Below are 14517 nucleotides of genomic sequence, written 5' to 3' on the forward strand. Positions count from 1 at the left end.
AAATGTCCTTGCTTTTCCAAGCTTATAATGGGAGAAAACAAGGATCAGGGAACAACTTTACGGACTTTAAAAAGTGCATTTATCCTTCACAGAAGTAATCCACACGGCTCCAAGGGGTTAATAAATGTCTTTTGCAGGTACTTGATGAGATATTGTAAGATGAGAAAAAAAGGTGATTTAAGCAATTTTGAGCGTGGCATGGTTGTTGGTGCCAGATGGGCCGGTCTGAGTATTTCACAATCTGCTCAGTTACTGGGATTTTCACGCACAACCATTTCTAGGGTTTACAAAGAATGGTGTGTAAAGGGAAAAACATCCAGTATGCAGCAGTCCTGTTGGTGAAAATGCCTTGTTGATGCTAGAGGTCAGAGGAGAATGTGCCGACTGATTCAAGCTGATAGAAGAGCAACTTTCACTGAAATAACCACTCGTTACAACCGAGGTATGCAGCAAAGCATTTGTGAAGCCACAACACGCACAACCTTGAGGCAGATGGGCTACAACAGCAGAAGACCCCACCGGGTACCACTCATCTACACTACAAATAGGAAAAAAGAGGCTACAATTTGCACAAGCTCACCAAAATTGGACAGTTGAAGACTGGAAAAATGTTGCCTGGTCTGATGAGTCTCGATTTCTGTGGAGACATTCAGATGGTAGAGTCAGAATATAGCGTAAACAGAATGAGAACATGGATCCATCATGCCTTGTTACCACTGTGCAGGCTGGTGATGTAATGGTGTGGGGGATGTTTTCTTGGCACACTTTAGGCCCCTTAGTGCAAATTGGTCATTGTTTAAATGCCACGGCCTACCTGAGCATTGTTGTCCATCTCTTTATGACCACCATGTACACATCCTCTGATGGCTACTTCCAGCAGGATAATGCACCATGTCACAAAGCTCAAATCATTTCAAATTGGTTTCTTGAACATGATAATAAGTTCACTGTACTAAAATGACCCCCACAGTCACCAGATCTCAACCCAATAGAGCATCTTTGGGGTGTGGTGGAACGGGACCTTCGTGCCCTGGATGTGCATCCCACAAATCTCCATCAACTGCAAGATGCTATCCTATCAATATGGGCCAACATGTCTAAAGAATGCTTTCAGCACCTTGTTGAATCAATGCCACGTAGAATTAAAGAGCAACTTGAAAGTTAAACCACCCATTCACTCAAAGTACAGAAAAATACTGTAGGAAATAGATTAAAAAATATATATTTTTCTAAATACACTAATTAGGCTTCTGGGGTCAGTTTTGTAAGAAAATTTTAGACCCGCCTCTAAAAACCGCCAAACCGGAAGTGACATCACGAGAGGCGCACGCTGGATCGCAATGACAGTTCTTCGGACGCTGAGGAACGAGTAAATGTTTATTCATACTCGTATGGCGAACTACAGCCATACAATTATGAGTTTGCTATGCAGCCAAGAGTGCAGGGACTGGTCAGGATTAAACAGAACGGTCAGAGGAGACAAATTGAAGTGTTATGTGAGGAGAAAAAGACAGATGTGTGGGTGAGATCAGTGATCTGGCGAGATGTAATACTGTGCTCAGATCACAAGATTGTACAGATTATCATATATCATGCAATAGCAAAGATAGTATTGATACTTTATGTCTTTTTAATGCTTATAAGTTATGTTAATATCCATCCACACTTACGTTACGTGATACAGATGTTGCTCATCACCGCAGGAGAGGTGAGCTGTCTGAACCCATATGTACTACAGGGCACAGGCCAGGAGAAATGAGTATGTTTATGGCAGAGATTATTTATTACTAATTTATTTAATATCCATGTATAAATGAACAGTAAACTAAAGATTTGAATGTTAAAACAATCTTAATAAATTTGTTTTTAAACAATCTTAATGAATTTGTTTTAATTACAAGTTGCCTATAGGTCATGACTAAGTCACAATTTTTGCTGGCACTAGTCAATATTCAAATTAACAATATTAATAGTTTTCCCATCTCCAGACAATACCACTAAATACAGCATAGGCAAGTTATCCGCTGGGCGTCTAAGGAACTCTGTGCAGGCGCCCTTACCTACATGTGTCAGCCATTCAAGAACAGGTTCCAGAGGAAGGAGGACTTTATAAATGGTTTGAATACCACCATTTTGTGACAATCAATAAACAATAATCACAAATTGTCTTACCGTATAAAAACTGGTTTATGAAGTTTAGATCAGATATATACCAAGTAGATCTGCATTTGTAATTCGATTTAGTTTTATTTATGTAGCACCGAAAAAAAGATATACAATCTGACCCATTTAAAAACATTTAACAATTTTTCAGTATCTTTCCCATCATATGTGCAGGGTATTATAATAATGTGTTGAAGTGTGTTAAATTGTAAATGATGTGATTAATAGATCCCAACAGCTTCATCCTTGTTGATCCTCTGGATGGATCTGGAGAGGGGAGCAGGTATAGTGGAAGACAGGACAGTGCTGCATTCTCGTAGAGCCTGTGGTGACCTGGAGTATTCCAGAACAGAATATTTAAATAGATTACATTTATTTGTCCCTGTTAACAGTGTACACCAAAGTAATACAGTTCTGATAGAAAATGTATAGTCAAAGTGGTTTTGATGGTTTTGGTGATGAGTCAGCTTTATATTATTTTTTGAAAGCGATATACAATGCTATTGTTCAAACATTTACAATCTTTTAACAAAAAACAACCGCTTACTGCAAATCTCTCATTCTGCCACGCCTTCACGATGGTAGAAATTGTGTACATGGTGGAAGAAGGTGCTGACAAGATGCTCTGAAGCCCAAACAGCTTTAACATCTTGATGATCTGGGTCAGTGTCGGCCGGTGACTTCTTTTTCGAGGGCGCACGTTGCGAAGCTGGTCACATGCATTGAGCTCGTCATGTGTGTGGCTCGTCATTTCAAAATATGTGTTCAGCACGTCATGTAAACTTATGTGCATCACACGTGATGTCAAAATCTGCTGCACACGCATGTAAAGGGTTTATGATAAATGATATGCTCACGTTTGCCTGATACTCACTTAATCTCCTGTGTAATTACAGTTTAGTGTCAAGTTAGTGTCTTGCGAGTATTTTGTGAACATGAGTGCTTCTTTTATCATAAACCTTTTCAATGCGTGTGCAGCAGGCACGTATTGTGACAAGAGGCATGATGCACATGGTTCACACACGTCACAACAAACACACATTTGGAATTCACGTCCCTCAGAAGAGAAGTCACTGGTCACCAAAAATGCTGATACATGCATGCTGCACAGACCTAAGAGATGTATATAAAAAGCAGAAAATTACTATACCATAGCATATAAAACAAAAAATACAGGTTATGGTACAACAGACATCAGCTGGCTTTAGCAAACAATGAACTTGCCAACATCCCTGAATAAAAAGAAAAACATTACTTTTGACTTTGACAGACATGAATAAGTCTTACTTGTGTGAACAGGATGAGATTCTTGCAGTGGTTTCTCATCAGATGAGTCTTTTTTGTTTTTTCCTCCTCCATAACACATCGCCAGGTTCGTCCATGACAACAGAGGATGATTCATCATACTAAGCATCTTCATCTGTAGCTGGACAACTAGAATTCAAACAGATTCACCTTTATATAATTGTATAACAGCATGTCACTTCTTAGGTACATACATGAACACACCACATGACAAAAAACGAATTACGAATTAGCTATGCAAACAAAGTAAATAAGATGTAACGTTAACTCGATTTGATGGTTATACTATTTGCAATCTAAGCTTATCAGTTAGTTGATTTCCATATTTATAAGAAACTTGAATGAAATCATTATGTTAAATGATTTGGTAGTAGCTAGCAAATGTTTAAAAAACAAGACTTACTGTGCATAGTTCACGTTATCTTCGAGCTGCATCTCAGACGGACCGTGATCGATTCATGTTTTCTCGCGGCGGCAAAAACACAGGCCTCACGTGGTTCTTGCTTCGGCATCCAATGTTTAACTCCATCATATTGCCGGGATGATAATCCTCCGATCTAACGTGAACGCTATACACCACCGCGTTTTTCTGAAGCACATGGTGAACTGAAGTCGCGTCTCTCGTCTCTTTCCTCGTGCTGCGCTAAACACACCCAGACACGGAAGACAGCGCGGTCTTTATTCTTCAAAAGAAACCTGTGGACTCATTGTCCTGACAGGCTGGAGTTTGAAAAACCTCCACTAACACAATTATTAACCATGACGATGCTAAATTGAAACTACGGAGAATCACATCACTTTGCGACTGCTTTTGCTGAATACAACCGCAGCACTGCCAATGTAAAGCCTGTCAGACGAGCGCCTCTGACTACGTAATATGACGCGTTGTTGAAAAAAACAGGGATTTTGAGAGCGGTCTTAGAAAATTTCAGCTTTTTTACTAAATTTATGCGCTTAGAGTTTTGTAAATGTTTTTTGCTTTCGCATTTAATTTTCATATGGTACTTTCATACAAGGTTATATATTTATCTCACAAAAAAATGTAACCTTAAAGTTGCACTTTAAGGCAGTTCTGAAGGCGAAAGGGGGTCAAACACAGTATTAGTATGGTGTCCCTAATAATCCTTTAGGTGAGTGTATATATACAGTACTGTGCAAAAGTCTTAGGCCACCACCACGAGACTTGTTGTTTTAGAAGTTTAAATATCCATCCATATTTATTTTCAATCTATTTTATTAAGATACATAAAGGAAATATGTACAAAAAAATAAAAAATTACATTTTCAAGACTAAATGTCTTATTTAGGCATCGTCCGTGTTTAGTGTGACCTCTCTTGGCACTAAACACATCTTAAGTGTTTTTGAGCAGAATTAAGTAAAACAACTAATTTCTTTAAAATTATAAATTAGGATTTAATTTTATTTAGGTTTAAGAGATCCTGCAGTTTCCTGCTATTGCTCAAGTGGAAGGGGAGTTTGACACATCAGTTTACATTTTTATACAGTTTTTAATAATAAACACATTTCCTGTATTTTCTGGATGCATTCTAATTAAAGAGACTGAGAAATTATTATATATGATCACTATAACATTGCAAGAACAACAAATCTAATTATGGCATGGTGTCCTAAGACTTTTGCACAGCACTGTATATTTTAAACTTATATAATAAACTATAGTAACTAGCTTCCAGTAACAACCCCATCTTGGACACACACGATCACATCATGTGGTAATTTTAATATTTGTCTCGAGTATCCCTTAATATTGTCCAATGAAGTCCTTAGCAACGCTTATTAATAATAATAAATACATTTTTGTCATATCATATTTACTCTAGGAAATGCACAAAATATCTTCATGGAACATGATCTTTACTTGATTTCCTAGTGATTTTTGGCATTAAATTAATATTTATTTAAAAAAATTATTATTTATTATCATTTTTACCCATGCAATGTATTGTTGGCTACAAATATACTTGTCTGACTTTTGACTGGTTTTGTGGTCCAGGGTCACATATCATCTAGAAAACCTTTAAAACTGAAATTGCTTAAAAGCAACTAATGTTTTGACTGCCGGTGTACATAAACAGACACAGACCTTTAGTGGGTGGTGGACTATGACCTGCAGCTGCCTCTGTCTGTATCTTCAGTAAAGTCTGTCTGGCTCTCCCAGTGCGGCGAAACAGAAAAGCCAAAGATGCATCATCGAAACAGGCCAGGCTGGGTACTATAGTCAGCCAATTCAAAAAACTGAGATTCCCACTTATAATCAGAGCAATCTGTAAAGAAATATACACTATACAGTATGTACACATGTGATAAGATTATACAAAAACATTGGCATCTTTACTAGACAATTAATTCAAAGTAATATTTCATTATATGTTGCCACTAGACGAGTAGCTTAATTCAAATAGCTTTAACATTCTGCTTATAGGTGTAAGTTAATGACACAGAATTACCACTAGATGGCACCGTGGTTGTGATTGGCAGGTTTTGTTTGCGCTGGACAAATAATCTTGTTTGTTCTTTGTGTCTAACCTTTACGACAGTCTGATTGCATGTGTGATAAAATAACATCTGTTTGTAAAGAAGGTATTGTCAGTATCCAATGCATCTACAATAGTAATGACTTCGGTCTCATCATCACTTCAGAAGATATTACACAGAAGCTATTATTGTGGAAAGACAAGATCTTCTCATGTCTATCGTGACATTTTGCCACTGTGATGAACTTACCAGGTTCATGAGCGTAGCATTCATTGTATTTAATATATCCATGCATATGCTGCGCCTGAAACCATTCCCTATTCAACACATAGTGAATTCCACATGTGCCCACAGATGAATGAATTCAGGCACAGCTGTAGTTTTGTTTGTGGTGTTCCAGTCAGGTCACATCCCAAATAATGGGAACACTATAAAATCCGTTCTGACTGTTCTGACTGAAACACATTTCCAAAATCTGATTTTAATCTGACATTAAACCACATATAGATGTGGTTTTAATCAGGTTTGTAAATCAGATTGCATGTGGTCATATGCTGTTCAGACTACAAACAACTAAACTGATTTAAGTCAGATATGTTAAACTATATTTTGCTGACAAAGCTTATGAAACATTTTATAGCACACAGTAGGGAGGTTTCACACTTTGATACTAAAGAAAACGTCTCGGTTACGTATGTAAGTCTCGTTCCCTGAAGGAGGGGAAGGGAGACGTCACGTCGTAACCGGTGTATTGGGAACGTGCTTCACAGGACCAATCAACTTCCAGAAACTTCTAAAATGTCAATGAACTTGGCATGCAGGTATTTGCATCTGCTGGCACCACCTGGCTCGCACGAGTATAAAATGAGCGGCAGGTGCAATACCATCAGCTATTTTCGCTATGAAAGCCGAGCATCTAGTCCCCTGGCCAACATCAGCAATGGTACAGCAGAGCCGTGGCAACGGGACGTGACATCTCCGTTCCCTTCCTTCAGGGAACGAGGGTTAAATACATAACCGAGACGTCACTACGACGACACGTAATATGCATAAAACTTCCGTCTATATCTGAAGAGGCCAAACCTGGGCATACTGCAGGAGGCCGGTCACTACTTGTTCCTTAACCCACGACAGTGAACTAGGCAAACGAGTGTGTTTAATCTCCTCACTCCTCTTAATAACCTAATGACCAGGTTGTGTTGTCTCACTGACCTGCCGTTCATCGGGGGGCATGGTGAGCGGAGACAGCAGCAATGTCTACTTTAATCGGTGCTGAAGGAAAGAAAGCACAACGCTGAGAGGAACACCATTCGATGAACAGGTTACATTTCAGTGTATAAGCATGTCACGCGGGCTGAAGCGATGGTGTTAACTACCCTATGGGGTAAACCAGTTAAAACCTCCACGTCACGTTCAGAGACCATACGTGTAGGTTCTTTCTGACGGGAATCCGCTGGGGGGGGCTGTCGCAAGGAGCATGAGTTCTGGGAACCATGTCCTGGAGGGCCAGTAAGGAGCCACCAGTAAGATTTGCTCCTCATCCTCCATGACTTTGCACAGTGTGTGAATAGGCACATTTTGGGAAACGCATATTGGCGCAGGCCCCGCAGCCAGCTGTGTGCCAGTGCATCCACACCGAGTGTTCCCGCGGTTAATAAACAGAACAGGCGACAATGGGTCTTCCCTGGGGAGGCAAACAGGTCGATCTGTGCCTCTCCGAAACATCTCCAAATCAGCTGAACAGACTGGGTGCAGTTGCCATTCACCGGGGCACACTGCTCATGAGAGTTCGTCGGCTGCTACATTGAGTGACCTTGGGATGTGAAAAGCCCAAAGGGAACTCGGATTCTTCTGACTCTAAAGGAGGAGGTGACGGGCGAGATGCTACAGGTGACGAGAGCATTACCTACCTTGTCGGTGGGGAAGGAAGTGGTCCCATCACCATCTCCCGAAGAGAGATCCCCACCATCTCCAGGTCGGCCACCTCCCCGCAGACCTGATACGCAGATGCCTTTAGTGCGGTCGACTGCTTGAAAGCCTGTGAGAAAAGGGCTGGCTTGTCCCTCTAGGTAGCAGCGGAGGCTGGACACAGCTGCATCGCAACTGGCCGCTCCTCTGTTGGGACATCAGGGCAGCATGTCGAATCTGCCTCAGAGACAGGCGGCCCACCCTCCGATACAGTGACAGACATGGAATTATCATCGGGAGGACCGACAGATATTGGAGGCGTCATAGACATCATCACCTCTACTGGCTGCGAATCTGGATGCTAAGAGCCAAAGGGAGAACTAGCTGGCCTAGTCAACGAAAATCGTCCTTCCGGAGCTATGCAACTGCCGTCTTGGTGGTGCGAAGCCACGGAAGTGGGGGTTTAATCTTCCGGAGGAAAGAAACACGTCTCATCAGATCAGATCACAGTGAATACATGACGCCTCATTGAGCTCTACCTCAGCGTGTTGAATGCCCAAGCACGAGAGACAACACTCATGACCATCCTTAGGACCTATGTACTTTCCACATCTGGATTGCACGGACAAAATGACATCTTTAAAAAGACGCACTCCGCCGTGACACGAGAGAATGGCTGTCTTTAAAAAAGACACAAATTCAACTCGTGCTTACTCTTTAGGGAAATTGCTCTTTGCAGTGCTGAAGTGATAAAGCATGCAGGGGAGTGGCAACGCACACACACAAACTCGACTTCAAAACTGAAAGTAAAGAGGTGGAAATCCGCGAGCCTCCGCTGTGGTGCCGTCTCGCCAAGCGGTGTACCTTCGAGTAGGTAGCTTCTCAATAGCAGATGGCATTGCACCTGCCGCTCGTTTTTACCTGCGCCAGCAGATGCAAATAACCGCATGGCAAGCCCACTGGCGTTCCAGAAGTTTCTCGATGTTTATTGGTCCTGCGAAGCGCATTCCCAACACGTGACGTCGTAGTGACTGAATGAAAGGGAACTGCAGAACTGCTATCTTACTAGGTTAATAGTAAAAACCTACCTGGAAGAGAATTTGGAGCACCCCGTTTACCATGCACATACGGCGTCCCATAAAGGTAAAAAAGGGCACGACGAGCTCAACAAAGTGATTGGTGAGAGTCTCGAACCGATGGAACCACCACGGTGAATGATGCATGTAGTAGGATATGGGGTTAGGAACCGGCTGGGTCTGACACACAGGGCAAGAGAGACAAAAGATCAGTTTGCAGTGTGTGATATTTTTTTTAATTATGCTGAAGTGTCTAATTTATTTTATGTTAAAACATTCTGTATATAATATGTAAGATTCTGTATATTAGCACCGTAACCATATGGGAAACATTCTGCTCCTGTGAACAGTCAGTAAGGGACTTTTTTTTTTTTTTTTGAGCGGAAGGACAACTTTTTTATTTCAAAAGTTGCGTTGATTTTTTTGCTTTAATATTTGTATTGTAGTAACTGTTTTATAAAAGCAATAAGGTACTCAATGCTAGTGCTATATTGTGAATATTTCATGCCGAAAGGGTGTAGTTAGGCACGACGCAAAGCAGACTTATTCATGATTTAGCACTGCTTCTAGTACCTTATTGCTTACATCTAATAGTAAATAATCATAACAACAGTTACAATACATTATAATGCTTACCTATTTGTTTTAACTCACAAAAGTGTAATGATTTATAACACATGATGAACTGACATTTACCATATTTATAGTCTGTTAGACGTTATAACGTATTAAGTCTCATATTCTGACACTGCATAATATCTTACTATCTACATATAACATCTTATGAGTGGTCTTTTATTGCTTAAAGTGACGAATGCAACATTTTCAATAGGATAAAGATTCAAGGTTTATATTGTGGCCAGAGTATTTGTATTGTAAGTGGTCTTAGGGGGGCGTGTACACCAAAGCTTTTACACCTGCGGCCGGTGCATGTTTTCAATTGTTTCCAATGGAAGCTCGGCGTTTGAAATAAGCCAGCAGCTAGCGGTTTTCTTCCGCGCTGAAAACCGGCGCCCGGTGGTTTTTCTGCGCTCAGCGCTGAGTGCCGAGAGGTGAAACATATTCAACTTTGAATGAAAAGCTCCGCTCATCAATTTCAGTTCTCACGCGGCAGTCCAATCACAGTGGAGGAGGGGCGGGACAAGTATCGCGGCCACCAACCGTCTCACAGCTGACGTATCGCAGCTACCAAAGCGCTTAGCTGAAGAAAGCTGGCATTTGGCGTTGTCCAGGCGTTTTCAGCCGCGTTTAAAAGTTTTGGTGTGCACCACCCCTTAGGGTTTACAGCAGACATATCAGGCTTTTAAATCTGTCCTTTTTTTCATATAAATCATATATTTGTGGTCTATATATGTCTATATATGTGTTATGCTGTCATGCATCCGAAAATTAGTTTATCTTCATCGAAAGGACGATCATGTGGTGCCCATCTCTTCATTGGGATATTTGTTAAAGTAAAACTATTTAACTCTTTCCCCGCCATTGACGAGTTATCTTGTCAATTAAGAGAAAACATTTGCATAAACGTGTTACTGATGAATTTTAATGTTAATCTGTAATACTGCAATTATCCACTAGATGACGCACTTACCCAATTTATAAAAAACTGAAGCGAAAAAGTTATTTACTAATTTTAAACTCTGTGTATTTTTTAAAAATCGTTCTGAATCTGATCTCTAACAAAATTCCTTCACAAAAACACAATTATTTCAGCTTTTTAAAAAAAAACTAAAATTATTTTTAAAGAAAAATACCCATATTTAAGAGTTTATAAGCAGAGAAAAAATATAGATATAGGATGAAACTTTTTTCCCATTTTGTTTGTTTGTTTATTGTTAGTTTAAAAGCAGAGAGCCTGTTCTATGATTTAATATATTTGTATGTTTATATATTTTTGGAAGAAAATTTTCTTTTCGGAAGGCATTTTGTGAAACTTTTTTGAAAATCACAAGAAATGCTAGAGGGCAACTTAAAAAAAAAAAAAAGGGCTGGCAGGGAATGAGTTAATACCCTAAAAATCAGCATGTATCTTTTCATATTTAAGGAAAAAATCCAAATCACATCTATACCAATCTGTCAGAGCAAATAAATGCTGCTTAAAAAGCCCCAGAGAGTTTTTAACCAAAACCTTGGTTGATGTTTAAGGCTCCTGAGTGTTGCTTAAAAAAGCCCATTAGCTTTTAGCTCGAAACCTTGGTTGGTTTTAAAAGTTTTAGAGCCAATTTTGTACTCAGTTGTGGCAGCAAATGAGGCATAGCTTAGCAAATGGAACTTGCGTCTGACGGGAGGCATATGACACTAATCATAACTTTCTGCACCCAGGTGGCACAAATTAACTCTAACAGCCAGTCTGGTGTGTGTGTGTATGTGCGTGCGTGTGTGTGCTTGAGATAACTTTACCCTAAGGTCAAGACAGGTGTGTTTGCATAGATTAACCTTGCCGATACCAATCTGCACAAACAAAATAAAATCATATCTATAATGGTGTTGACTAATCTGTCATTAACATTTATGCATTTGACAGACGTTTTTATCCATTACAACGTATCCATTTTATCACCATGTATGTTCCTGGGACTCAAACCCATGACCTTTAGCGCTGTTTACATAAAGCTCTACCAAACTACAAAAACACTGTCTGTCAAGGCATTGCATACGTTTACTTTAAGTGCAAAAAACGAAATCAGTCTGAGTAATATCATCAAATTTGTCTTTATTTGCTGACTGTATAATGCAAAGTGATAATTAAGATTAATGTCGTGCTGCGCCACACAGATCAAGTGCTTAAATATACAAGCTTTACTCACAAAAGCAAACAGACTGCTTCTGTAACCTCTTTCAGGCCTGACGTACCGACACACACCCACTCTCACCTTTTCCTTCCCATGTGCCCATCTTAGCCCATGCCTACTTTAAATAACTCAACTAAAACCATGTCTGTTGCCTTCATTGAATAAACATGAAAACAGTAGCCCTCTCACCTACTGGATATCCCTTCCCAGGATGCTTTGCGGTGTGTTTGGGTAGGGTGAATGGGAGCAGTGTGGAAGGAGGGTGGGTGGTGTATTGACTGGCGCCTGTGGTGGCCTCTGTCACATAGACTGTTGAAGTCATGGGAGATTGTGGAGGAAGTCACCTATGACTCTTGGGATTCAAACCCATATGTATCATGTACATAGGTTTGGGCACTAGGAAGGACCATGGGTCAGTACACACTGGGACACTGATGACTTATTTTACTGCGACGGGACTACTTATGTCCACTGTAAAACGACTTTTACATATCAATTAAATTAAAATGTTAGCTAGAGTTCTTTACCTGTATACACTGTTAGTAAAAATGGTCAAAAATAACCATCACTGGGGCAGTACCCTTAAAAAAAGTACACATTTGCACCTAAAGAGTGCATATTTGGTACCTCTGAGGTGCACATTGGTACCAAAGAGTGCACCTCAAATGTATTGGTACTGTGTACCTAAACGGGCCTTTAAAAAGGTGCTGCCACAATGACAGCTTGGGATATTTTTCCTGACAGTATAGCAATGTGTGTTTATATCTAAAATATAATAAATGTTCAATCGCGTTTCATTATGTTTATTGTGATGGGTCGTGCGATTTCAGTCTGAGAACTTCAAAAAAGTCACGCAACTTCCAGTAAGGAAACTGAAAGATGAGACGCTCTCTGGATTTTACATTGGATTGAGGGATTTTTTAAGGGAAAAAATGTCTCTGTGCATTAGAAGGGTTTTGCAATTGCGGCAGCCCTTAAAAACTCCCTGATCAGTGTCCTGACTACTGAAAACAGTTTGAAATGCATCCTAGAAAGATAGTTAACGACCAGGGCTTTGAACCAGATCTTTTTCCCAATTGGTTCTTTCCGAACAAAAACAGTATTTTAACGTTTCCGGTTTTTGGTTCAACCCTTAAATTGACGTTCCTGAACCGGTTTGAACAAAAAAAATTACGTTCCCGAACTGGTTAATAACGTTTCATGTCAGCTGTGGGACAGACAAATTAGTAGGCTGATCATTAGGACATTAAACTTAAATTATTAGTATACATAATTTTATTTAAGTCTCTATCTTGTCATCAAACATTATAAAAGGTTACATTATGTAAGCGTCATAACTGTAATACTGACATGCCTACATTTGTTTCAGCATTATAGATGAATTAAGACAAGGACAATTTCTGCCATGTGGTTTATTGGCAAACAAACAAATGTTCTTATTAGAAAAAGAATACTGTGCTATTTCGAGATCATTTTGTTTGTAAGTGTCCTTTCAAGATCAAAAAGATTGTTTGCTTGCTTTTTGAAACGCGTCTCTCCGTGTATGCACTTTTGAATGCACTTAAACACGTCCACACACACAGATGGAGGACAAATTCCAAACGGCACTTCGGGAAAATGATGCAGCATAAACAGTCGCTCCACATAAAGTGTAAATTATGTTGTATTTCAGTGCTTTATTCGCCAAATGTATTTTAATGGACTACAGTATGAGACACAGTAACGCAACTCTCTCTGAAGTTTACAAATGTAGGGGCTGTTTCCCGGACAGGGATTAGACTAGTCCTAGACTAAAATAAATGTAAGAGCTGTATAAACTAAAAACAACTTGTACTGACAACGTAAAATACATCAGTGTCCTTTGTTTTGCTTCAAAATGCACACAAGTAATGTTTTTAGTAAGGCATGTTTGTTAAAACTAGTTATATTTCCTAATTAAACTAAGGGTTAGTCCTGGCTTAAGCTAATCCAGGAAACCACCCCCAAGAGTTCTGATCTTTGAAGGCATAGGAATATTCACGTTGGATTGGAGTTGGACCGGACACATTTAACCGCATGTGCGCCTGTGCGTACAGAAAATTGCTTACTTTAGTGCCTTTTTGTGGTTAAATTGTTTAAAATCTTAATTGTTAACATTTGCAAGCCTTTGAAACAAGTGCAAATTATCAACTTTCACCGTATTTAAATTTGCGTATTAATTCACGAATCGCATGCGAGCCGAACTGTGGGGCGTAATCTGTACGGATTACGTATCAACTGCGATCCGTTACAGCACTTATTAGTATTAAAAAAAAAAAAACATCTTGAGATACTTGTAGTCTACAATATTTCCCTCTTATGATTGAGCATTAGCGACTTGGGCTTGAGTAGACTACTTGCTGGTGGCAAGCTTCTCATTTCTCCCATGAGTCAACGACCGGAAGTGAACTTCACAGAGTATTGCACAGAAATCTTGTTAAAGAACGAAAAAAATAATGGTATTAACCGGTTACCATTATTTTAAATAAACGGTTCTGTTCCGGAACATATATTTTTGGAAAGTTTCTGGTTTCATTTCTGTTCCTTGCAAAACATTAAACGTTTCTGTTTTTTGTTTTCGTTCTGTGAACCGGTTCAAAGCCTTGTAAACGACAGCATAAAAACATGGAAGTGCAATTGATCGACTGGTCGCTAGAGGGTGGCTCCAAAAGACAGACCCCCATAGACCCCTTCATGTTAAAATGCCCAACTTTACAGCAGAAATAAATGTGTTTACAGTCTGGTACAAAAAGTGTTT

General features: G+C 39.7%; 1 protein-coding gene and 1 long non-coding RNA gene across 2 annotated transcripts in view; both read right to left on the reverse strand.

Annotated features, from left to right (window-relative positions):
* lmf1 (lipase maturation factor 1) overlaps positions 1-14517 on the reverse strand; it is a 55551-nt gene that overhangs the window by 8191 nt on the left and 32843 nt on the right. Inside the window, exons 6-7 of the mRNA XM_055175836.2 lie at positions 8962-9129; positions 5574-5754 (exon numbers count right to left, since the gene is read on the reverse strand). Of these exons, the coding sequence (XP_055031811.2) occupies positions 5574-5754; positions 8962-9129 (349 nt within the window). The remainder of the gene's footprint in view (positions 1-5573; positions 5755-8961; positions 9130-14517) is intronic.
* Positions 1224-4125, reverse strand: LOC141363681 (uncharacterized). Its single transcript, XR_012369190.1, has 4 exons — positions 3872-4125; positions 3451-3597; positions 2711-3276; positions 1224-2496 (listed from the first exon to the last, which is right to left on the reverse strand). It is a non-coding gene; the product is annotated as an uncharacterized lncRNA (long non-coding RNA).

Source organism: Misgurnus anguillicaudatus, chromosome 4, assembly GCF_027580225.2.
Source record: "Misgurnus anguillicaudatus chromosome 4, ASM2758022v2, whole genome shotgun sequence".
NCBI classification, from domain to species: domain Eukaryota; kingdom Metazoa; phylum Chordata; class Actinopteri; order Cypriniformes; family Cobitidae; genus Misgurnus; species Misgurnus anguillicaudatus.